Source organism: Rhinatrema bivittatum, chromosome 4 (genome assembly GCF_901001135.1).
Source record: "Rhinatrema bivittatum chromosome 4, aRhiBiv1.1, whole genome shotgun sequence".
In the NCBI taxonomy this organism is placed as follows: Eukaryota; Metazoa; Chordata; class Amphibia; order Gymnophiona; family Rhinatrematidae; genus Rhinatrema; species Rhinatrema bivittatum.
The window spans coordinates 113,929,389-113,956,294 of record NC_042618.1 but is presented as its reverse complement, the minus strand read 5'-3'; the positions used below and the strand labels follow the sequence as shown (position 1 = coordinate 113,956,294).

Sequence of the window (26,906 nt, the reverse complement as noted above, 5' to 3'; positions counted from 1 at the left end):
ATTCACAGCTAAGTTCTGAAGGCACTATGCAAGAAGTTTGATATTTCTCTCAACTTCACCTCAGCATACCATCCACAATCTAACAGGCAAAGAGAGAGAATGAACAGGACACTCAAGCAGTTCATTCGTGCCTTCGTGAACACTTGCCAGAATGATTGGAGTGAACTGTTGCCCTAGGCTGAATTCGTCATCAATTCTCATCCAGCAACATCCACTGGATCAACACCATTCGAAGTGGTTTACGGACGACTACCACTGCCACCACTGCCACTTCCATTATCAGTGTCGTCCCCGGCAGCTCAATCTACTGCCAAAGATATTCAACAACTTTGGACTCAGACAAAAGAGATGCTTCTTAAAGCAGGACTTCGAGCTAAAAAAGCATACGATGCTCACCACTGCAAAGCTCCAGATTTCCAGCCTGGTGACAAAGTCTGGGTATCCACTAAGCACTTAAGACTTAAACTACCTTCAGCTCGCTTCGCTCCACACTTCGTTGGACCATTTCCCATTCTCCGACAATTAGGCAATCTCACCTATAGTCTGAAGCTACCATCTACATTGAAGATCCACAATGCATTCCACGTCTCACTATTGAAGCCATTAATCCTTAGTGAGTTCTCCAACAAGACACCTGAAGCTACACTTATAGATGCAGAAGAAGACATTGAATACAAGGTAGATGCTATTCTCGATGTGAGAAAAAGAGGCAGAGTATGAGAATACCTCCTATCATGGGAGGGTTATGGACCTGAAGAAAACTCTTGGACTCCTTTGGCTAATATACTGGATAAAGAGATGCTACAAGACTTCCATAGATTGCATCCTCAGAAACCAAGACCTGATAGGAAACAGCGTGGACGCCCTTTGAAGGGGGTATTATTGCGTCCGTCGGTGCTAGACAGGCTTCACCCCGTTTGCCTCACCTTGTTCATGGAGCGGCCTTGGAGGGGACTTTCCTTCCGCCTCCCCTCACTTTCCCCTCCCTTCCCCTACCTAACCCACCCCCCCCCCCCCCGGCCCTATCTAAACCCCCCTACCTTTGACGGCACATTTACGCCTACACGAGGCAGGTGTAAATCTGCGTGCGCCAGTGGGCTGCTGGTGTGCCATCACCCGACCCGGGGGCTGGTCTGGAGGCCTCGGCCACGCCCCCGGGCCAGCACCACGCCCCCGGACCCGCCCCGAACCGCCCCCTGACCCCGGGACACGCCCCAGACACGCCCCTCCTGCCCCTTTTATGAAGCGCCGGGACTTACGCACATCCCAGGGCTATGCGTGCGCCAGCAGCCTATGCAAAATAGGCGTGCCGGCGCACGAGTGCCCTGTGCGCATAAATCCGGCCGGATTTACGCGCGCAGGGCTTTTAAAATCCGGCCCTTGGTGTTTAAGTGTAAAGACTTTATACTCAACTGCATCTCTCCTTACTGATGATTTGACTTCTGAGTGCAGTTTAACTCTCCATTTCTGCTTGTGGAGATATGATACACATTTTAAATACCTCCAAGGTTTCCATGCAGAAGAAGCGGGACTCTTTCAAGGAAAGAAGGCTCTAGAATGAGGGAGTCATTTGATGAAGGTGAAAGGGGATAGACTCAAGATTAATTTAAGGAAATATTTCTTCACAGAAAACATAGTGGATGTAAGCAGCTATTTATGCTACTATAGGAGGCCCACCTAGTAACTCGAAGTGAGGTTTAGGTAGTACTGTAGGGGTTAGGGGCCACTTTGACATGCAGAGTGAGATGTTCGAACAGAACAGTACACTCTTGTGAAGATTTGATGTCCTTCGGTGTGAGGAAACTCACACAAAGATGAGATTTGTACAATGTTCTCTCAACCTAGCTTGATGTTACCCAGGTAGAGAGTCCATCAAGCCAGGTTGAGAGAACATTGTACAAATCTCATCTTTATGTGAGTTTCCTCACTCCGAAGGACGTCAAATCTTCACAAGAGTGTACTGTTCTGTTCATACGTCTCAATCTGCATGTCAAAGTGGCCCCTAACCCCTACACTACCTAAACCTCACATCGAGTTACTAGGTGGGCCTCCTACAGAGATATAAATAACTACTAGAAGGGCCTTATAGTTAGGCTGGTTCTCTCTCTCTCTTGTTTTTTTTCTCTCTCTCTCTCCTGCAATAATTGTGGTATTACCACAAATTGTGAAAAAGGCAGTAATATCTATGTGAGAGTGCTAAGATAGCACACATTGTGATAAATAGGCTATTATCATAAAACACACCCCTCTTCCTTTTGCATGTAATAGTTTGATGAATCTAGCCCTAACTTTGCTATCTGGACTGTGCCTGAATATGGACCTCTAAGCTTTTATTTTTCATGTATTTATTTATTTTTTGGCAGGCTCGAAAGTCAAAAAGGCAAAGTGATTTCTGGGGCAGCTGGGGCGAATGGAGTGAGTGTAGTCGGACATGTGGTGGAGGAATAAGTTTTAGAGAACGCCAATGTTATTCCCAAAGGTAAGTAAAATTTTTTCCCCCTAGCCAAGGGGGCATACCCATTTCTTTGACTTGAAGTCTTATGGTTAAGGATTTTTCTACCCTCTCCTGTAAATAAGGGGACTCCATTTATCTGAGGGGCATGGAGGACCAGATGTAAAGAATAATGTGTGATGGTCTATTTCAGGGTACCATTCGGGTACCTAAATGTGACAAATATTTGTGTCCAACTCACATTTCTTCATTTGATGACTATTTCTGTAATGTAGGTAGTTCAACATTTTTGGATCTAAGGAGGGAAAATATAAATTCTGTGCAATGCTTAAGTTTGAGTAAGTCAACATTTAGGTTATGCTCATTTATTAAACATTTAACAAGCAAAACAAAATACTGATGTTCAGTAATAAAATGTAATAATTAAATTCACAAATAAATATTATATATGATAAACACTTTTAATTTTAGACTGAGGATAGTTTTCAGTGGGCTCTAATCAGGTAACTAATGAGTTAATTGGCTGGATCCCCTGCGATGAAAATTGCACCCTTCACCACGGCGAAATCTAACTGCTTAGTTGCGCTAGTTAGATTTAGCGATGGCAAAAATGGGCCATCCTGCAGGGGCAGAGATGGGTCCGGGGAGGGAAAATACACATGTACATTTGATTTTCAAAGCTACATGCATATTTTCACATGTACAGCTCCCCCACAGATGATGTGACTGCTAGGTCCTCAAGGACTTTTGAATTCATGTGCCTTATAGATATTTTTCAACGAGAGACTACCTAGGTAGTCATGTTTCATGTAAACAAAATATTGTTTCATTACCTTATGCCAAATATAAAATAAAAAAGTCATGGTTGAAATGGGCAAAAATATTGCCTGTGAAGCACTATAGTTCTAGGATTGGCTCTTCCATTAGGCAAACTAGGCTATCGGGCCCTTTCACACAGTACAGCAACTCTGTTCTGTGCTAGCCGGCACTTCCAGGTGCACTGCACTGACTCCTCAGCTCCCCCAGAGCACAACAGCAGCAGGAGCTATTGCAAGGGCTCCCGCCACTGCCTCTCTCAATCTGAATGCCCTCTCGCTTGCAGCATCCTTAGCCCTGACCACCCCGGGGAGCAGAACACCTGACACAGGGGTTGAACTGGGAATCTTTAGCATGGCAGCACACCCCACTGCCACTGAGCCGCAAAGCTGGCCGGAGATATGGTTTTTATTATACATTCCATAAAGGGCGTGTAAAAAACCTCACTACCTGACTTGATTTGGTTACTGTTGTTAAGACCAGTGGCCATTTAATGAAATTATGGGCAGAGAGATGAGAACAAAGGGAATTTTAAGAAGCACTGCTTTTCATAAAAAATAGAAAGCACTTGAAATACTTTGTGGTAGAAGCTATACAGGCATATGCAACACACAAAAAGAGGGTATCTGCTTGTCTTGAAAGATTCAAATCATACTTTATTCTTGCACTATTTAAAACTAGTGACAACTGTATAGGCCTGTGGCAATATTAGAAGTTAGAATTCCATGTATGTCATTCCTGTCACAAGTGTTTCAGGTGAGAGCAATAGCAAGCAGCCAGGTTGTACTTATGAAGCAGCAGAGGGACAAATTTGAGCTTTTGCTGTCCCTAGGCATTGATGACATTATGCTGTCCCCTCGCTCTCCCAGTGGACCTCAGATTTCCCAACACTGTGGACTTCTGATGCCCTGCTGCCCTGAAACCTTGAATTCCTCTGTCCCCCTTCCCCACAGACCTCCAGTTCAATTCCTACCTCCTCCCTGGCCAGGATCTATGATCCTTTCTCTTCAGCCAGCCATCACTTGTGCAGAGCTCAGGGGTCCAATTCTACTGCCTTTAGAAGGCAGTTATTGCGGGGATAGTGTGGGCCTACAGCTCTGTGTCTGCCTTTGTTTCTGTAGCCCCATCCTCATCTCCCAGCCTACTGCTTTCTCCCTCTCGGGTGGACCCCTGGAATTTGACCTCAGCCTGGACTCTTGATATCCTTGCCTGCCACCTGTCACTGATCTTAACCCGGACTCTCGATATCCCTGCTAGGGTTGCCAACTGGCTCCAGATTTTCAGGACAGGTTGATCCAGTCCTGGTTTTACCTCATTACATGATGGGACTTATTCTGATTACCTATTGCTTTCCCTCAAGAAAATCAAGACTATAAGTATCTGCGTGCAGGGGAGTAAAACCAGGACTGGATCAACCTGTCCTGAAAATCTGGAGCTGGTTGGCAACCCTGATTCCTGCCTGCTGCCCAATTCCAACCTCAATCTGATTCCAGAATTACTCTTCTGCCTACGCCCCAGAGACTGCCACCTAAGACCTGCCAGCTCCTGGAACCTGAAGGCTCACCCTGAGGGGAAAGGGATTGGTATAGGCAAAGGTCCAGTTCAGTCTTTGCACCTATCTGCTCCACCTGTGCATCAACCTAACCCCAACACAAGGATCCACAATCCTAACAGGTTGCTGAGGCCATGGACCCAGCAGTACTTTCCTTGCTCCAAGCCATACCCGGCCTGTCTCAGAGGCTGCAGGAACAAAAGCAGGGATTGAACTAGGTTACCGCTGGCTTGGAAAGATTGGCTGTCAAGATGGATGCCATCAAGCCAGTCCCAGCCCTGCTTCCAGTGGTTCCCTTGCCACTAGTGCCGCCACTACCGTTAGTCCATTGTCGCAGCTCTCGGTGCCTCTGCGTTACATGGGCGATCCCAATCAGTATTGGAGTTTCATTAATTTATGTTGAATGCGTTTCCAACTGCAGGCCAGCCTTTTCTCGGATGATCGCTCTAAAGTCATATACTATACATCCTCTCCCTCTGGCTTAGGCCTCTCCTCTTTGGGAGCATGATGATCCCATGTTCCAGAACCTCACAAGTTTCCTAAATGAATTCTGCTTCATATTTGACAAACCCGGAAGAGACGCCTCCCTAGCAGCTGAAATGCTACAGATCCACCAGTGCTTCTGGACTCTCACCAAATACACTATAAAGTTCCAAACATTCACCTCTGAGTTGAACTGGGGTGAGGGTAGCCTCACAGCCATCTTCCTTCAAGGTCTTGCAGTCCGAATCAAGGATGAGTTCACAGGATGGGAGGTTCCCATGTCCTGGATAACTTTGTCACCTTAGCAGGACGCATTGACCAAAGATTCCAGGAAAAGTCTCAAGAGAATAAAGCTCAGCGGCCTATCCTTCTAGCTCCTCGCTTCCAGAATCCATCTTCTCCATCTACATTCTAGGCTCCCAAGGTTAAGCCTCCTGAGGAACCCATGCAGCTGGGTTGCAGCCATCTGCCCCGAGGAGAAATTACACAGAATGCAGATGGGCCTGTGCATGTACTGTGCAGGTTGCGGGTACCTTGTGGCCAACTGCCCTGAGAAACAGGGAAACCTTCATGTCTAGGGTTGACCCTAGGCTGGTCATCCTCTGCTCCCCAACTCATTGACCCTGTGTCCTTCACTGTGGGTCAAAGCCACTTATTCTCGGAAGCATTTCTGGACTCCTACACTCCCCTAGCTTCAAAAACATCAGCCCACCATCAACTGGTCTTTGCTGGAATTGGCTCAGTGGGTCCCATCCTGTTCATCTACCTGCCTTGCTTCTGTCACTCCTCTGGCCTGTCTGATTCTTGCAGCTGCCCAGATGGGACTTCCTCCTCAATATGCTGAATATCAGGATATATTTTCCAAGCAGAAGGCAGAAACGTTACCCTTTCACTGTTCCTATGACTGTTGTATCAAATTTTTCCAGGGTAAAGAACCTTCTCAAGGAAGGGTATACCACGTCTTGGAGCCATAAACCAATGCCATGAGTGACTATATCCAGGAAAATCTTGCAAGAGGTTTCATCCACCCTTGTCCCGCCAGAGCGGACTTCTTCTTTGTTGCAAAAAAAGACAGAACACTCCGACTCTGTATAGCCTACAAGGATCTTAATCCCATTACAAAAAAGGATTGCTACCCTCTACCTCTTATATCTGAACTTTTCGACTGCCTTCAAGGAGCCCAGATCTTCACAAAACTTGATCTCAGAGGGGCTTACAATCTCATCCATATTAAACAAGGGGATGAGTGGAAGTCCGCCTTTAATACCAGTAGTACATCTAGTACTTAAAAAATCCTCACTTGATTTTCTGGGTCCTTCGAACTATTGACCTATCCCTAATTAATTGCCTTAACAAAAATCCTTGAGAAGTGTGCCCTAGATCAACTTCAGGACATTATGGATTTTTTTTGATATCCTTGACTCTGATCAGGACTGGTTACAGTACTGAGACTCTTGATTTCCTTGAATGATTTTTTTACTATGTGAGATGGACAAAGGCAGATCCATTATACTGATTTTGCTTGATGTCTCATCTACATTTGATACAATTAGTCATCAGGGAACGTCTGATTGCATGAGATCGATTAATGTGTGAAGTGTTGTCCTTCATTGGTTTAGTTCCTTCCTGTTTGATCAATCTCAGCAAGTAAAAATTGGTGAGTGTTTATCTGAGCCTAAATCAAGGGGCAGCTCAAGGCAACCTGCTGCCTGAGGCAATGGATGAGAGGGTGCCCCCTCACCAGAACTCAAGGCCAATACATAACATGGCCAGTCTCTCCCTCTCTCTCTCTTTCACACCAATCACTCCTGACCAGTCTCTCTCAATCTCACACCAGTCATCTCCTCAACTAGTCTCTCTCACACTATGCACCCCACCCCGACCCCTCTCTCTCACACCAGTCACATTCTCTCCCCAACCAGTCTCTCACTTTCTCTCACTCCACCTCATTCTCTCCCCACCCTACCAAGTACCTGGAAGATTAGTGTAGTCTGTGAGTCAGTAATCAAGTAAAAAGTGCTTCTGCTGCCTACTCCATTGAGAGAGAAACTGTAAAACACAGTGTAGCATGTTCCCTCCTCTCCAGCCTTCTCCTTGACTCTGAGCAGTGAGCACCTCTTAACTGGGTTGAAGAACCAGAGTCAGAGCTTTCAGTTTGTCCCTGCAGTGCTGCTGTTGAAAAAGGGCCTTCTGCTCATCACTCCCAGTCCGTGATCCGTGCGCTGCAATGCTTCCTCCGTTCTCCCGTCTCCTTGGACTGCCCCCACCTTGGCAGCCTCCCCTCCCTCAAGTCACTGTCATGTGGAGCAAACAATAGGGGACAATGATAATAAGACAAAGGATTTGCTTACTTCAAGATGCCAGTGGTGGCAGAGTTCAGCTGAACTTGTAGCCCATAGTAAACAGGTGACAGGCACCATGGAGCACCTGGGACCAGGACCCACCTTCAGCCCTGATGAGATCAAAAGCTCTAGAGCACGAGGCAGAGCAGACAGTGTGCTGAGCATGAGCCTGTGCATCTCGGTGATATCAAACACTGGGCTCCAGGGAGCTCTGCTGCATTTTTCAAATTACTTTATTTTGGTTCATTAAGGCCTGGATTTTCCCGCGGTGCAGAGCTCTTTGAATTGTGCGGTAACGGGGGGTTGTGGGGGGGGGGGGGCCTGCGAAAGCCGGCAGTGATCGCACCACTGCGGTGTTATCGCTGCCGCTTTCGCACCCAATAACGCCATCCTAAAAGGTGGCGCTATTGGGCGCGCTACTGGCAGCGATAAGGGTTCTTACCTTTTCGCTGCCAGCGATGTTTCCGCCCCGGTGCCGCCCCGACTCCTCCTCTTCCGGTGCCGATGCCGCCCCGACTCTGCCCTGATTTAGCTATCGCACATGCAAAAGTCCCTTTTCGCATGTGATATGGTTAGAAAATAACCCCCTAAGTGAAAGAACATGCTGCAGGGCATTTTAGGAAGTGTTTTCTGCCACCCCAAAATTTTGCCACCTAAGGCAGTTGCCTCACCCTGCCTAAAGAAAGAACTACTCCTGCGTAAACCCCTAACATCTAGTGTGCCCCAGGGCCGGACATTATCCACATCCCTGTTTAACATTTCTATACATCCCCTCTGTGCACTTATAGCCTCATATGGTATAGACTGTTAAATGTATGTGGATGACATACAGTTATTTCTTGCCACTAGATCTTCCCCTCAGTGTATTTTGACTCAGCTGGCTGACTGTATTCAAGGTATCAAGGGCTGGAGGGTGGCTTGAGAATTTCTCTCTGAATCTTAAAAAGACTGAAGTCTCAGGGGTCAGCTGTGACCCCATCCTGAGTGAGGCATTGTTTGCAGATTGATGGGATCAGTCACCCATTACTGACTGAGGTGAGAGATTCTGAAGTTATCTTGGCTCTTACTTTTAAACCCCAGGTTAGGGCTTTGCTTAAATTTGTTTTTCATAAGCTAGAGCTTGTGAGGAGATTCAAGTATATTCTTTCCACTCCTGATTTCACTCAGTAGTTCAGGCATCCATATTTATCTCTCTGGACAACTGCAACTCATTATACTGGGGTCTCCCCAAAGGGCATCTTTGGGTCCTTCAGCTTGGAATTTTGATCACATTACTCCACAATTGAAAGAAACTTCACTGGTTGTCACAAGTTACCAGAGTAAGATTTTAAGTCTTGGTCATAACATATGAGGCCCTTGGTGAGGGCGGTCCAGTGGACTTAAAAATCTGTGGCTTGACTATACTGCCACCTGTCCTCTGCTGTCATCAGAGAAAAAGCTGCTGTCTAGCCCATCTTTTAAGACTGATCCAATTACCTGTGGTTGTGCTCTCTCAGTAACTGCTCTAACCCCTCTGGAATTCCCTCCCCATGGTTTTAAAAGAGGAGTCTGACGTGGAGAAAATGCTTAAAGTGCTATTATTCTCTAATGCTTTTCCTTAATCCACTATTTGCAGCTGTATTTATTCTGTAATCCAACGTTTATTTAGTCTGTGATATCTTGCCAGTTAGTTATTAATGTTATTGGTTGCATGTTTTTATTGTAAACCACCCTGAGCAATATTGTTGCACCTGGTGGAATATAGATCTTTTAAATAAATACCCCATCAACTTTTACTTCACCTCCTCCCCCTTTCAACCCCCCTCATCGTCTACCCTCCCCTCTTCACCTTCAATCTTCTGTCCTTTTCCTCCACACCTTTCAACTCCTTTCAGCTTAGAACCCCTCAACTTTTACCCCACCCTTCTCCTCCTCTCCTTCCAACCCCTTCTCTTCCCTCTCCTCCTCACATTTCTTCTTCCAACCTCCCCCTCACCTTTCAACCCCCTCCCTTTCTTCTCTCCCCCTCTTTTTTCTACCTCCCTTCTTCCCCTCACCTTCCACCTTCTCTCCCCTTATGTTCACCTTTCATCTTCCCCCTCCTCCCACACACCTTTCACCCTCTCTCTCCCATGGCAGATGGACTGGAGAGGTAGCTAGTGACTAGTTCTACTCTCTGCCTGGCTCCTCGCTCTCCCGCACAGGTCAGCTTTTGAACCGTGTGGGAGGGAGAAGAGCCAACGGCAGGAGGAGGAAGTTAAAAGTGCTGCCCACCAACTCTGCTCTCCTGCCAGTTGGGCCACAAAGTGGGGGCAGGGAGAGGTGGAACCGCTGATTTTCTGCTCCACAGGCCATGAATAAACTAAGTCCTCAGCCTTGCAGGCCATTTTAGTGTGAGGGGCAGGGCACAGGGTGCAGGAGCAACTGCTCTTATTTAGCTCTCGGGTGGCAGTAGCTCGTGAGCCCTGCGGGCAACTTTTTCCAGCAGAATGGGCAGGAAGCAGTGGTGCCCCCTACTGTATGGCAGTAGGGGGCACCACTGGCTATATTGGCTATACGTAGTTATGACTCTGGGTAACAGTTACTCTATGAACTCCAGTTGTGTGTAGATGGCAGGGTTACTTCCATGAGTAATTTTTTTTTTTTCTGCTACCAGTCCGGCCCCATCTTGCGGTTCAGGTTTGGTACCAGGTGTGTGTAGCAGGGACCTCCATGCCTCCAGGAGAAACACTTACTGTGAAGTAGAAATAACACAGCACTCTTCTGTGGTAACATGCAAGGATACTTGGAAACTGGGATAGAAAAATAATAAACATTATATATGTAGTAAGGCCCAAATTTAGGCATAGGCAATATAAGCAATGGCCTCTGGCATCACATTTTAATAGGCACTGGAGCGTTGCCAGTACAGCTATGCCTCTGTCTGGGCCTGCCTCCCAACCACTTACTTACAGCAACGCTGTCCCAGCCCTGGAGTGGCAGCAATTTAAAAACACAAATTCAGTGCTGGGCCTGCAGCCAGCCACTGCACGCTCAAGGCCCTGCCCCCTCTTCCCAGACGAGCTTCCTGTTACTATGGAAACCTATGCGAGAGGCAGGGCCTTGAGCATGCAGCTGCAGGACCCACACTGAATTTCTTTTTTAGGTTTCTGCTCCCGCCACTGCTATGGGTGCTGCTTTAGGTAAGTGGCTGGGAGTGAACAATCCTCCCCCCCCCCCCCCCCCCCATCCTGGAGGGGGATGTATCTGCTAACTCTCCCCGCCCCTGTACTGCCTATGGGTGCCAGCAATGCAGATCTGGCCCTGTATGCAGTTACATGGTTCTGTACATAGGGATTGTAGACAGGGAGAAAAGATGGAGACTCAGGCTCACTAGTACAGGGTACATCCGATCTAGGTAATCCTTACAGTCCTACCCCGTCCCATACAGGGTCAGGTGGCACAGCCAGGGAAGGTTAACCTCATATTGTCTGATCTGGAGGATGACCTTTTGAAATTGGTCCTCCAACAGTAAGGACATGAAATCCCTGTTCATATCCATGACTGCAGAAGGTATGAAGGGGCATTCTAGCCTTTATGCTCTATACTAGCCAGATTGTATGGTAGGTGGATTGTAGAAGGTGGCAGGTTGCTTGCGGGAATGGGATGTATGAAGGCAGAATTCCCTATATAGTATGGCATGACTGATGGGAATGCAAGGATAGACATATCCGGCTAACTTAGACGAGATATTCAGCAGCACAACCATGCTGCTGAATATCCCCATAGCAAGCGCTGCCTAGGCGGAGAAGTCATATCCATATCAGTTTAGACCTGCTATTCAGCAGGCTTAACTTACCTGGCTATGTTATCCGCCTAAGGCTGAATATCGTAACTTAGCCGTATAACTTATCCAGCTAAGTAGCACAGTCCTGATCTGCCCACCGCCCGCCCACAGCTTATCTACCTGTTCAGAGGCTGCTGAAAATAACCAGACATTCAACTGCTGCTAAGTACCCGGATAAGTCCTACTTCTCTGGCTATCTAGCATTTGAACATAGAAGGAAACAGAGAAACATAGAAAAGGACCAAATGATCCACCCAGTCTGCCTAGCAAGCTTATGCTTATGCCAGGATCTGCTGCACTGTGCAGGTTACCCTCCTCATACTTATCAGTTTCCCGGACCTTAAAAGTCAGGGCCCTCGGAAAGTAAATGTCTGAATGCTTATGTTGTTCAGAGCAGTCTGGGCCAGAAATGCTTCCAGAGAGGCAAACCTTTGCTCAATTTGTTGCTGTTCTGTATCGCACATAGCCTTTTCTTTAGCTTTGAACAGCAATTTTTATTTTAATTTTTTAAATACTGCACAATTATTTCCCTTTCTCTGAATAACAGTCATAGAAAGGGAAATAAACAATACTTGCCAGCCTTCCCGAAAAGCTTTTTGCCACAATCTTTCTTTTGGCTTTAAATTAGGTGAATTGACTCCTATAACACTGACAAAACCCAAGAAGTATGATTATCAATGAAAAGCCCTGAGAGAAGACAGTTGAAAAATTTCCCAAAAGACTAGTGAGATGTTTAAATACAGGATTCACTTCCTTTACCTGGCAAAGGCTCAGCTCATTACCTTTATGTTACAGCTTGCCCAGATAAGGTTACAGTCTAAATGTTTCTTTTCCCTCAGGGCATTAAATGCTTTCTGTCATTAAAGCAGGAATTCAAACATCCATAAACAAGTTTTCTATAAATAATTTGGAGTTAAAAAGTCATAATTCTAACTGGAAGAGAGAGCAGCAGGTGAAACGTAGAGAGTGCAAATTTAGCAAAGTATTTTCAAATTGCCGTGGCCTTGGCATGGAATATCAAATATATGCTGATAGCATTTAGTTTTTTATTCCAGTCTCTTATGCCTTTTCAGAACTGGCTATTTATATTTCTGTGATTAGGCAACAGATGAGTGCAAAAGGACTACTGTTAACCATTAAAAATCTGAGCTCATAGTTTTATCTAGAATTCCACACGATGACATCCCATTGACCTTACAGGCTTGCGACTAGTCTATTCCAGTTGTCAAGCAGGTCCGTAATCTAAGCATCATCTTAGGTTCGTCACTTACCTTTATACCACAAGTTAGGTCCATTGTTAAAAATTATTTCCATAAACTCAGTATGCTGAGGAGGTTTAAACCTTTCTTGGAATCTGATGATTTGTGGTCGAACTGGATTAGATTATTGTAATAGTGTATACGTCGGTTTATTGGCTAGTACTATTTCTGCACTACATTTGGTTCAGAATGCAGCTGCAAGGCTGTGATCAGATATAGCCAGTGTTATATCTTTTGCACTGGCTACAGGTTTCATGGCATGTTCAATTTATAATTTTATTGACTGCATTACAAGAATTACTGAATAAAGAACCATCTCAGATCACATCAATGCTAAAATTTTGTATACCTTCTCATGCTTTATGATCTGTCACAGAATTTGTTGGAGGTCCCATCCCATCATTTTGCCTGCTTCAATTATGTGAGATCAGAGATTGGATGTTTATGGTGGCTGGACCTGTGATACGGAATGCTGTAACACTGGCTTTAAAGATCTGAGTCTTTCATAAGTCTTTTCAAAAAAACTAAAAGGCTTTTTATTCTCACAAGCATTTGGCCGTACTGAACCATGATGCGGTTTATTATGATGCTCCTTGATGATGATGAGATTTTTGCGGATTATTAAACTCTATCGTTGATGATTGTCATTTAGTATTAGTCAACATTTATTTATCTGTTATATTTATTATTTTACTTTGTCCTGTATTTGTATATTATCATTTATGAATATAGTTTGTAAGCCGCCCAGGAGTGATGGATGGATTAGATATAAATATTTTAAATAAATAAATAATAACTCTACAAAAAATATGCCATGTGCTACTTATAGGACAGAGATTCCCAAACCTGTCCTGAAGGACGCCCATCCAGTCGGGTTTTCAGGATATCCGCAATGTATATCAGTGAGAAAAAAAGTGTACATGCTATGGAGGCACGTATGCACATTTATCTCATGCATATTCGTTGTGGAAATCTTGAAAACCTGACTAGCTGGGGGATCCTCCAGGTCAGGTTTGGGAACCACTGCTATAGGATAAGTTTCAAAAGGGGCTTCTGCAAGTGAGTAGTGCTTTACCCACAGAAATGGCCCATTAGAAAATTGCATGACCACCAATACACACATGAAATTATGCACATGGACATTGGGAGCACATACGTTTGTATGCTTAAAGGTGAATTTTAAAAGCCTGGCGCTTGCCAAAGCCAGGAAATATGCGCACAAGTTGGGCCGGCGCAGGCCGAGCAGATTTTAAAAACCTCTCATGTACGCGCGTGTACTTGCTGCTGTGTGCGCACATGAAAAGTTCAGAAAGGGGAATGGTGTGGGCGAGGTCTGGGTGGGGTATGGGCGTTCCTGAATTTTAACTTGAAATTGGCGCATATTTATTTACACGCACACAGGCGTGCGCCGGGGTCCCCTATCACATAACTTTACTTCTGCTGTGGATCACGTGCAAGTTATGAAGGAAAGACAAATAGATCAGTGGGGTTTTAAGGGTCGAGGTTAACAAGGAAGAAGGGAGGCTATTAAACTAGGGGGATTTGGAAGTCCTATTCTTTGCCTTGGTGAACTGGGAACAAAGTGGGAAAACTGGTAATGGTGTCTGTGTGCATGCCTTTTAAAATCCCCCCACTTACGCTGTAGAAGCGGCTGTTGCGTGCATGGGCGCCTGTCCACTTAAAACTGCATACATGTGTGCACACGGTCAGGCTATTTTATAACATGCGCGAATATGTTTCTCCCTGCCAGCAAAAGATAGGTCCCGGTGTCCCGCGGTGGTGCGGCTTTGTGAAAGGTCCCGCGGCACAGAGTACAGCATGGTGGAGAGAGAGTGGGACAGTGCGGTGACTGCAGCCCAGAGTCCCGGGGATCAAGGTGAAGTGTGTGTGGGTATGAGAGGGTTTTTGTGTGTGTATATGTGTATGTGTGCATGTGTGTGTGTGTGAGAGTACCTGTATATATACGTGTGTGAGAGGTTAAAGTTTGTGCTCCCTCCTCCAATCTACGACAATCTCTGGAGGACTGGAAATCTAAAGTTCCCAGGTATGGAGAGTGGGAGATTTATTTTTATCCTTGTTAGTTTTAATTATTAGATGTGATGTATCTGCTGTTTTGAAATATTTTATTAATATTTTGTAATATTTTAAACATTTTTATACATTTTTTTTTCAAAATAGTTTTTATTAATAGCAAGAATATGCATTCATATGCTAGACAGGGCAGAATATATACATGTTTTTAATTGGCTGAATTTATCAGCAGATTTGACATTCTTTTTATTGGTATGTTTAATGGTTTATATTTTTGATTGTGTTTGCATTGCTTACAGATTTTGGCTTCTTGTGAGTTCCAGTTCAGTTTGTGTCTGCACATTTCGATTTATATTTTATGATCTCTTTATTCTGTATTTGGTGAGAGTCTATCTGGGTTCTGCTTGTGTGATTGAGGCTTTAGGTATTCTGCTAGCATGTAAATCCCTACACAGAAACCACAACAACCTGGCTTTAATCTGTTTTCCTAATAGAAGGTGTATTGGTGTTTAGGGCCTGGTGTAATATTTGCAGTATGGCTTTTTCATAGGTTGAGTGCTGGAATTGTAGTTCAGGTTATTCCTGGCTTTCTGTGGGTCAAGTCCACACTCAGTGCCCTTTACCATGGGCCTAATACCATATGGGATCCAATAAACCGCCTTGATTACTATGAGAAAGGTAGTTTATTAAGTCTATTAAACTGTTATTATTGAAAGTGTGATTTTTTGCAGCATATGCCTATATAATATATATGTTGTTGAAAATGATATTTTTAGTTCAGAAGATTGTACTTTGAATGTCTATTTTCCATATGCAATCTGCCTTTTTTTGGTTGGGGAAGTTAATACATTTTAAATTGGAAAAGAATGCATATGGTTTTTTTTAATTGTGTGGGGAGGGGAGGGGAGGGGGAATGAAAGGCTGCAAGGTTTGTCTAGGGCATCTAATACCCTTGTATCAGCTGTAAGAGCGAGTGTGTCACACACACAGACTCCCACCATTTACCAACCTCTCATACCCCCAGGGGGCAGATCCTGGAGAAGGGTGGGAGGCAGGCAATAGGGAATGGAGGAGTCCTATTTCTAGACCCAGGAGGCGGGGAGGTCAAAAGTCGCCCCGCCCCATTAAACATTTCTCCAGCACCTCCTAGTGCGGATGCCAAAGACTGAAAACAAAAAAATAACAGACCCAAAAACTTTGGGTACTAGACTTAGTTTTTGGGTACTTGCCAGGTTCTTATGGCCTGGATTGGCCACTGTTGGAAACAGGATGCTGGGCTTGATGGACCCTTGGTCTGACCCAGTATGGCATTTTCATATGTTCTTATGTTCTTATGAGTGCTTAGAGCAGTGGGCTGCAAACAAGGGAAGTCAGGGTTCAAACCCTATTGCCATTCCTTGTGACCATGGGCAAGTCACTTCACCCTCCGTTGCCTTCCCCCTGCCCTGGCCCTCAGTGATTTCACCTGCACCAGGCCATGGGGGCAGGACGCCATTTCATCCTTCGCCTCAGGCAGCAGATTGCCTCGAGCCGCCCCTGTGCACGCCTGTTTAAAAGAGGTGTTGCAGGGGGTGGAGTCTGGGCAGGGTTGGGACTTATGCACACACTTTTTGATTTAAAAAAGTATACACATACATTCTCTCAGCAAACTTACACACACCAAATAGCAGGTGTAATTGTGTGCATGTATATATTTTTATTTGTATTTTGTGGTGTTTGCCAAGATAGGGGAGCGGAGCTAGGGTGGGGTAAAAAAAAGTAAAAAATTGAAAATAATAGGATTAAAAAATCTCCAGCTCTCCATACCATAAAATAAGTAAATAAATACCTGGGATTTTTTTATTTCTAGTCACGCAGAAATTGTTTTAGATTTGGGGGAAGGAGGCCACACAATCTTTATCCTTTCTCTCTCCCCTTCACACACACAGGTTCTCTCTTTCTCTCAAACACATGCAGGCTGTCACACACATGCAGGCACTCTCTTTCTCTCTCTCTCTCTCATACACGTACAGGCCCTCTCTGTCTCTCATATACACATGCAGGCTCACACACACAGGCTTTCGCTCTCTCATACACACAGGCTGTCTCACACACACATGCAGAATCTCTCTTTCAGGCACACACAGGCACAGTGTCTCTTGTACATATGCAGTCACTCCTCTCATACACACATGCAGGCTCTCTCTCTTATACACACCTAGACTTTTTTTTCACCTACTGTACACCATAGTTCCCTCTAAGATGAGCATGTGAAGAATTACATTTCAGAGCGTCGCTCATATAAATTTTTCTTTGTGCTATACAGAGAAATGCAACATTAATTCTGGCACTCAAAAATTATTGGTTTAAAAAAATGTTGCTCACACACAAAAAAATTGCACACCTCTAGTCACTCCTTGAAGAGAACATTGTGTACACATACAGGTTGACTCGCTCTCTCTCATACACACAGGCTCTCTCTCTCTCTCTCTCACGCACACAGGCATATAGGTGCTCTCTCTCACACACACACACACCTTTCAGACCTCCTCCTTTCTTCTGGGCCTTGGCTGCACTGCTTCTTACTGCCAGAGGGGAAGAGGGAGAAGGCCATTGCTTCTAGCGGCACTGCAACTGACAGATGCTTTCTTTTTCTGACTTCGCTGGCCTTTCTTTGGGCTGCAGCGGGTTGGGCTGCACTGCGGCCCCACTAAGCTCTTCTTCCACAGCAGTTCCTCTTCTTTATTTTGGCCACCAGCAGGCGATCTCAGCAGGAGCTGAGATGAAGATGCCCAATCCCCTGATAGGCCAATCTGCCCCTGATTCTGCTGCATGCTTTGTCTTTGATTTGTGACAAGGACATGTGACATTCCCTGAGGTATTTAGATTTACCAGGTGCCAAGGGTGGGAGGTCAACCCTAGATGAAAAAATACTATTAACTATGCAGGTTCACAAAATCTAAGGAGGGGAGTGAAAGAGCATCCCAAGCCCTTCGATATCACACCCAGGACACCCCATAGGGAATTTTCTGGGTAGCAGTACATTCCCCAGACCAAACCACAAAACAATACCAAACAGCTTAAAGTTTTATAAACAATTGTACTTAAGAAGCACAAGAGAGAAAATGGGAAAAATAAAAGTGGAAACTGCAAAGAGCACCAGAAAATGCACAGAAAGTATGTGCAGGCATTAAGTAACAATTTCAATAAACAGGTACCTTACAACTGGCCAATAGCTCTCATCGGTATAGTCTAACTGAACACACAGGATAAACAAATCAATTAACAATTACACAGGGAAGCACAGTTAATCCTTAGCTCCACACCCTGTTCCTGTCAGACCACAGGAATAAACCCTGCAGCTCGAGTTCTCTTTATAAGTCTACACCAGAGCTGTAGCTAGACTATGGCCAATATGGCCATGGCGATAGGTGACAGAGCTCTAAGGGCACTTTAATGCTGTGCCACCCCCATGGGCTCAGAAATTGTCAGGACAAGGGGAAGGCAGGAGAGTAGTGAGGAGCATCTGTCCCAGGCATCACTCCTCTATGGGCGTCATCAGGCTATTTCGCCAATCCCAACTCTGATGCAGCCCATAGGGGCCACAAAGAAAATACTATCCACCCTCCTGATCCAACTCATGTGGGACTGAAGAATCTGTAAATGTCACCATAGCCAAAATGTGAGCCAGTTGCTGGAACTCTCTCCTACCCATGGCCCAGTACAAGCTACAAGAAGCAGAGATCTGGTGCCTTTCCCTCCTTCCTATGTGTTTCAGAGTCTAAGACACCATTTAAACCATGTGTAGCTCCCTAGAAATCTAACATGCATGTCATGGTTCAAACTGCTTCTTAAAACCAAATAGAAGAAAATCTCCAAGCACAAAACATCCAAATTTCATTGGTCCAAGTCTTAACTTTTCTTCACACTGGAAAAACTGTATCACACTGTCTCAATGGGTTATAGCCCTTTGAGTTCTTATATCAAAAAGTATCAAAATCTTCTTACCCTTGCTTCTTCAGGTTGTTCAGGCAACCAGATCCTTGCCCCAGTCTTCTGGGGTATGCCCTTCCCATCAAACTGGTCAAGTCAAAGCCCAAAATAACTTTTATCCAAAAGTCCTTCAATATCAAAATGCAAAAGTGATGAGCATAGGCCTATCCAGCAACTACTCAGCTATTGTCCTTTGAGACCCTGTAGAAAGTCTCAGTCTCCTCTCTCCTCCTTGTAGATCCTGAGGGAATCCAAAGCTCTGCCAGATAGTTGAAATCCTGAAGGGATTACTTACTCTCCTGTCCACTACTACCTTCAATCCACTGCTTCCTTGAGATACTAAGGACATCTCTGTCTCCAGCACTCTACCCTCTCTCAACTCCTCCTTTCCACTGAAGTTCTGAGCGTGCTCCTGGGAAATACAGTTGTGCTCATAAGTTTGCATACCCCTGGAAGAATTTGTAAGATGTGTAACATTTTAAGAAAACATGAGTGATCAGACAAAACATGTCTGCTATTTTTAATGTTTCAAATTAAACTATTATGCAACACAGAATAGCATAATTATTAAACAAACCATAGCAACAGCACCTCCTCTCTTCCAGGGTATACATATTCAGATCCTTCAGCCTCTCCTCATAAGTCTTCCAATGCTGACTCCAAGCCATTTTAATCACCCTTCTCAGTACTGCCTCCATCCTGTCTCAAACCCTTTTGAGATAAGGGCTCCAGAACACAGTATTTGTGGTGAGGCCTCACCAAGGACCTGTACAAAGGCATTATCACCTCCTTTTTCATACTGGCTATTCCTCTCTCTATGCAGCCCAGCATTCTTCTGGCTTTATCTATCGCCTTGTCACATTGTTTCACCATCCGCCAGACACTATCACCCAAGATTTCTCTTTTGGTGTGTGCACCTCAGTCTTTCAACCCCCATCACATACAGCTTTTTTGGATAACCACACCCCAGTTGCATGACTCTTCACTTATTGGCATTGAATCCCAGCTGTCAAATTTTCGACCACTCTTAAAGCTTTCTTAAATCACTTTTCATTCTCTCTACTCCTTCATTCTGTTGCAGATCTTAGTATCATCCACAAATAGACAAACTTTACCTTCTATATTTAGATTATATATTTTACTGGTAAGTTTGCTGGTTTGCATAAATCTTAAGGCCAATATTCAACTTATTAAAGTACCGGTGTAGGGGGAAGTAGTAGGGAAAGGGTTGGACTGGCTGGTGGGGTGGGTCTAGCTGAGTCACAGACCCAAGGACCTCATGAAGTGGACCAGGAGGTAGGCCATAGTGAGGAGGCCTTGGAATCCAGTCTATCACTACCAAGCCCTATGAGGGGGGAAGGGGCCAGGAGCAGCTAGTACAGTAGCTTCATGAGGAGGCTCTGGGTTTTACTCCCACCCTGAAACCTGAACATCTGCCACCAGTCAGGGCCTGTGAGGAAGGGCTGGACCTAGTCTTAATGTCCAGGCCCATTGTGCCACCCCCACCCTCAAAGACCAGTGTAGACAATACCTTATGTGCCATGAAAGAGGAGCATTGAGAGGCTAAGAGATAACTGGCCATGGGAGGGTCTTGAAAACCAGTGGGTGCATGTGTATCTTGAAATTGGACACTATTAGTGGACTATCCAAAATGGAGACTTTACTGAAATGTCCTGGTTCAAAGGGTTCATCTTGAGGTTACAAGAGATGGGTGGCTTCTTGGGCAGGAGAATTATGGTTGCCCTTACTCCGGGAGGGTGGTTGTTCTAAAAAGGTAAACGTTTATCTTATTCTGTAATATGGGGAAGGTTCTAGTGTTTGGTTCATGGGACAACCCCAGTTGGAATGTGGGAGTGGTTTGTGAGGTGGTAGCCAATGGATGTGTGAGTATTAAAGAAGTGTTTTCATATGAAAAAAGGACTGGATGTCTGTTGAAGGGGACAGGACAGGAAGCTCTGGAGGGTCCATGCCAAAGAGATTTGGAGGAGAAACATCTACTGCTTCATTCTGAGGTACTGTAACAGTCTGAAGTGTGGATCACAAATGTGAAAGGAGAGAACTTGGTAGATTACAAGTCTTTTAGTGTGAGAGTGTCAAGAAGTCATCTGAAAGCTCCAATCTGCTTTCACCAGAGAAAAGAGAATTGTAGTAGAAGTTGTGCTGCAGACTGAGTTTGGAAATTTTATGAAGGAACTGGGTTGGAGGGCTGGCTGGACCTAAGAGAAGAGGTACCAGTTGGTTATTTCAGCACAGGTCCAATGGACCAGGGGTGCATAGTATCTGGAGCTGCACCTGGAGAGTAATGAATGGATTTGGAATTGCTTCAAAAGTGTGAGTATAGGAGTTGGTGTGACTTCTGTGAAAGAGAGGAGATCAAACATCCAGACCCCTTCAAGGCCTAGCGAGAAAGAGACTGTGTGGTGAGATACCTGCAGGAGACTGCCCCTGTTGATAAGTGTGAACAGGGACTGAGTGGAGGTGAACCAGAGCCTGGAGGCTCTGGGAATAACCTGGAAGTGTGAAGGTGCACGGGAGGTAAACTAGGGCTGTTGAGACCCTGGGAATAGCCTAGCAGAGTGCAAGTGCAACAGCCTTGGAAAGATCAGTCTTTTTATTAGGAGAAATGACACATTTGCTAAACAAATGGACTGTGAACTGGAGCTGTAATTTTCTTGTTTGTAATTGTTTTTATTGGATTTCTGTTACAGACAGTATCAATGCAACTCTAACACCTTCTCACTAGCCTCAGCCTCGCCCTTAATACAGCCAAAATGGAATTACTCATCATCTCGCCTGACCACAACAACCACACTCCCCTCGAGCCTCCCGCCACGCCGGCCCTTCAAGTGAGAGATCTTGGTGTCGACCTTGACAACCAGCTGAATCTAAAAAAATCCGTTAACACCACAATAAAAGACTGTTACTTTAAACTCCAAGTTCTAAAAAAATTAAGACCCCCCTCCTCCACCTCAACGACTTTCGCACAGTCCTCCAAGCCACACTATTCTCTAAAATCGACTATTGCAACTCTCTTCTTCTTGGCCTCCCCGCGATCACCATTAAACCCCTCCAAATGCTCCAAAATGCCGCGGCCAGAATCCTGACCAATACCTGCCGAAAAGAACTCATCATGCCCATCCTCAAAGATCTCCACTGGCTCCCAATTCGCTTCTGAATTCTCCATAAGAGTCCATAAAACCCTTCACAACCAGCATTTCCACTGGCTAAACCACTCCTTGCACTACTACACATCTAAAAGACCCGTCAGATCTGCTTACAAAGGATCCCTCTACATACCCTCTCCCAAATTTATTCACCACATGTCCACGGAAGAACGTGCATTTTCCTTAGCGGGACCTTCACTATGGAACTCCATGCCCCCAGAACTATGCCAGGAACACTGCACCAGGACCTTTAAAAAAAACTAAAAACTTGGCTGTTCAAACAAGTCTTCCCTTAATCTAGTCCCTCCATTCACCGCACCTGCTACTGCTCATTTCCCCGCCATACTCCTATTTTATTAACCACAGTACTTCTGCCCCCCCCCCCAGCCCCTCCACTGGCCCTTTATTTCCTTCTACCCTTTCTTTCTTAAGCATACCCCAATCTTACTAGTTAGCATTTTATGTTACATGTGATACTGTATTTAATTAATACGTCTTATAATGTTAACAATTATGTTAATCTTGCCTGATTATAATGTTACCTCTCAGCCACTGTCCTCTTTTTTGCTATTTTTCTCCTCCTACAACCAAGTTTTTTGTAGCTCCTTGTTCCATGTAACTTCTTTTTCCTTTTCTAAGGTTATATTACCCAAGTTCCATGTAAACCGATGTGATATGCTATATGAATGTCAGTATAGAAAAGTTTTTAAATAAATAATAAATAACAGGTAACATAATCAACATAGTAAGCCTGAAACCAATTGAGCAGTATCTTTTCCCTGCTGTCGAACTTTCCTTGCCCTCCCCCCCCCCCCCCCCCCCGCCCCCTTAGCTTGGAACCAACATAAATAAATATTACCTATTAAATGTCCAATGTTAAGTGTTAAAGTTTAAGCGGTGTTAGCGTCTACAGCAAAGTGCAGCGCCCGCACAAAAATTGTCCAAGTGGCCTTGAATTGCGCTTGTTTCTTCTTTGAGCTAGTCGGCGTCGATTTTCTTTCCAATAGTTATAAGTCCAGCATAGTATCCATCCATTCTTGCAAGGATGGTGGAGTCGAGGACGCAGTGACGCAGTATCACGCGGAGGGCCACTAAGCGGCCTTTGTGCAACAGCGACTTGTGTGCACTAGGATTCTGGCGTTGTTGATCCTGAATCCCCAGCAGACAAAATTGTGCCTCCCATCCCAAAGCGCCATCAGCGATAGTGTTGAGATGCTGAAGAATCCGAGACCAGAATCGCTGGACCAGAGTACAGTCCCACAGGCAGGGTACCAAAGAAGCATTAGGCTGGGTACATTTAATACAAGCATGGGAGGGAGCAATGCCAGCAAGGTATGCTTTACGCGGCCAAACAGCAATTTTGAGAGCTACCTTCTGATAAGTATGAATACTTAAACGCAAAGATTTTACTGAAATGTCTCGAGCCAGGTCACTAAACCAGGTGGCTGCTAAAGATTTGTATAATACATGCTGGGAAGTGGTATGCAAAAATTTACAATACAATGCATATAATCTGCATTATTGCACCGTATCCGCGCTCTTACCTTACATATTGTTTTCCCTTTTTGTTACACACCCCCCCCTATTAATTCATTACTATATACTCTCTTTCTTTATCATGTCCCTACTTTTTGCATCCAAGTTCCATACCCCTTGTTCCATGTATTGCATTAAGTTCTCTGTAAACCGATATGATGTACGTATGAATACCGGTATATAAAAGCTTTTAAATAAATAAAATAAAATAAATGAAATTGTTACGATCTTCGTAGAACTCACATGTAAGAACCTCTGAAAGGGACCATTGGTTAGTTCTCCCTTACAGGTAGAGATAATTGATTGTATGTAACTGCAAATTTGCAAATAATCAAGATACTCAGTTTGTGTGAAGTTGAGTTGTCGGCAACAATAAGAAAAGGATTGTACACTTCTAGAATGTAGGTCCATAAAGGGATTTAAATTAAAGGTCCCCTTATTCTGTAGCCTTGCTAATGCTTTGCTGTTCTTACCCACTGGGAAATGGAGCTGTTATTTAAACCTGATGATTCTACTTCTATTATTTTCTTAAATTTTATAATAAATGTTTACATTTTGGAGTATGAGAGCAGAGTGGACATTACAGTTCTTTTGAGAGGTCCTCAGCCCAGTTTGGCCCTGCTGAGAAACCTGACCCCTAGCTGACGGCCCCAGAGAGAGTATGCTCCACCCTGCCAGGGAGGATGCAGTGCTCGCCAAGGCTGGGAAAGTGAACTCCAGGAACAGGGAGGGGTTACATAACCAACAGAACATACTTACTGTCTCACCTCTCCTGTGTGTCATTAAGCTTCAGGAGCAAAAATCACAAATACATCTTTAGACTTGCTGCGCTGGGAACTCTAGTTAAGTAATGGGATATCTTATATCTCCTTGAAGGTAAATATCTTTTCAAACTGTATATCATGGACAATTACTCATATCAAAGAGAAGACTTTACAAACTTAAAGGAGAAGAATAAAACTCCATATCTTCTGTTTTAAGTCTCTGGGGTATTTTGACCTTTTTCTGATGCCTTCTTTGGCAATGAATTAAAAATAGAAAGAGCAATGAAATGGGGACAAGAGGGAACATCTATCAGTGTTCAAGGCCCTCAGATTCTCATTAGGTTTTGCTGTGATTGAAGATTGAGAATCAGACCTGCATGGTCTTAATTTAACTAGTCCTACCAGGGAAGGTCAGAGGTGGGTGCATCAGTGAATCTCACAAACATGTTGTACATTGAACATCTTGGAAATTAATCCAAAATGTCCATTAGCCTGGATTCTCCAGGCGTATTCAGTAAGTACAAATTGGAAAGGCTTAAGAGTACAGCCTGAAGGAGCAATAAATAAATCCTTAATTACCTAGCCATGGATCTTGCCAGGGCCCTAGCTGATAGCAGCCGACTGTAACCCAACAGCAAAGGGCATACAAATTTATAGTGTATATATATATTTTCACATTATTTAATATTTTTTAAAATCTGCTGTCGTCATGGTGAGGATATAATCTTCTATTGATTATTTTTCTCTTAGGACAGACGGGGGATCCAACTGTATAGGACCAACCAAAAATTATCGCTCATGCAATGTTCAGGTGAGATGCCTAAGGTACTTTGCTGACTCGGTGTCTATGTTTCTCTGTCTGCATGCCTCTCAGAGCAGCACAAGACTGGTTGTACAAAAGGCCTTATTATATTTATCTAGCACAGGGGTGCTCAAACTGGTCCTACGGAGTCCCCTTCCCCCAATTAGTCGGGGTTTCAGGATATCCCTAATGAATATGCATGACATTTATTTGCATGCAGTACCTTCTGTGTATGCAAAAATTTCACATGCATATTCATTAGGGATATCCTGAAAACCCAAATGGCGGGGGAGGGGGGACCCGTAGGACAGATTTGAGCCCCCTTGATCTAGCACATAGAAACACGGGTTTTCCTTCTACAGGAACAGAGTAAGTAAATTTTGAAAGAATGACAATTTATGGTTGCAGTACCCAGTTGTTTAGAACTGACTGAGCAGGCAAAAGTAATTTGATTTGACAATTTATAAACTGCCTTGACTGAAAATCTCACAAGGGGTGAACAATAGAAGCATAAAACAAAGAGGAGACATGACAGACAATAGTTAAAATAACAAAACTCATTCATCAAAAAACACTGCCAAGACTTGAGGCTGGGAATGGCAAAAAAGTAACAGACTGTTTACCGGTTAAACTCAATTGGGCAACGGGGAATGTGCTATGTAAGAAGAAGGTACAATCTTGTATACATTGAACATAAATGTAGCTAATCAAAATGGATATAAAGTTAATGAATAGCAAATTACAAAATTTCAAAATCAATTACTACAGAGAGGAAAGAGTCTTCTCTTTTTGAAAAAGTAACAGACTGAGTCTAAGGACTGTGACTTGACGGAGTTCAAATACACTGGTGACGAATATAACCTGCATTGTCACCAAGCTGGGTAACAATGAGAAACATGTTGGAGGATCGCAGTGTACTTTGCCTCGGTTATCAGTAATCAGAATTAAGATTTCTTGCACAAGACTAAAGAAGAAATGAATGTGACGGCTGAGAACACCTAAAGCTCCTGCCTTACCCACAGTGTGCCCCTGTGTCAGCTTCCCAACTAACTGGGCTCTCCCTTTTTCCAATAGGACTGCCCCGAGGGCTCCTGGGATTTCCGAGCCCTGCAGTGTGGCGAGTTTGATGGAATGGAATTTGAAGGGAAGAGATACAAGTGGCTCCCATACTACGGAGGTAGTAAAATCATGCTTACTTTTCTTCAAATTTATAGGTACACTCAGACGTGTGAAGATGAAAAGGGAGAAAAGGCAAGGATTCGGTGCAAAGCAATCCATAAAGGGTACAATGGGTGTCCTGCCAATAAACATGGATGATGTGACTGTGGAATAAAAAAGATTTAAAAATAAAGAACATTTAGCTTTTTGAAGGGCAGAGCTTGTAAAGGACACATATTGTAAGCCAGAGACTTGGAATCGTGTAGCGTCATTTCCAAAGTTTTGATACAGCAGAGAATGTATCACAGAGCAAAGCAGGCTACCAGAGCAAACCGTTTAAACCAAACTAGGTGGTTTCACCCTCTTCATCTCAGCATTTGCCTCCAGGAGCTTCAGCAATATTATCAACATTTAACCTCAGAATTATCTCAGAACTATTAAAGATAAACACTTAGCAGATTAAGGGATATGCCAAAACGTAAGGAAACTGGTAGCGAGGACACATAAATACAGTCTGGGATATATCTCGCTGTTCTATGTTTAAAAGATGTTTGTTGATTTCAGTATCAATCTGCTTCTTTTGTATTCACATTTCCCCCTCTTACCCTTAGCACTGCTCCTTTGGCCAGCAGGGGTGGCCTAATAGCAGCAGTCATCTTTCCTTTTTACCTGGGATCCAGTTTATCATATCTGTGATGCCAGTGAGCCCCATTAGTCAGGGACTTAGTCTCCCACACACAGCGCTGAGGTGTGAACTAAAGGTTTGGTCC

At 44.4% G+C, this 26,906-nt stretch overlaps 1 protein-coding gene across 2 annotated transcripts in view; it reads left to right on the top strand.

Annotated features, from left to right (window-relative positions):
• The window catches only part of PAPLN (papilin, proteoglycan like sulfated glycoprotein), a 178,001-nt gene that overhangs the window by 48,610 nt on the left and 102,485 nt on the right, over positions 1–26,906 (top strand). For both annotated transcript variants that reach the window (XM_029598705.1, XM_029598704.1), the window contains exons 3-5: positions 2,364–2,479; positions 24,927–24,987; positions 26,053–26,155. In XM_029598705.1, coding sequence (XP_029454565.1) covers positions 2,364–2,479; positions 24,927–24,987; positions 26,053–26,155 — 280 coding nt within the window. The remainder of the gene's footprint in view (positions 1–2,363; positions 2,480–24,926; positions 24,988–26,052; positions 26,156–26,906) is intronic.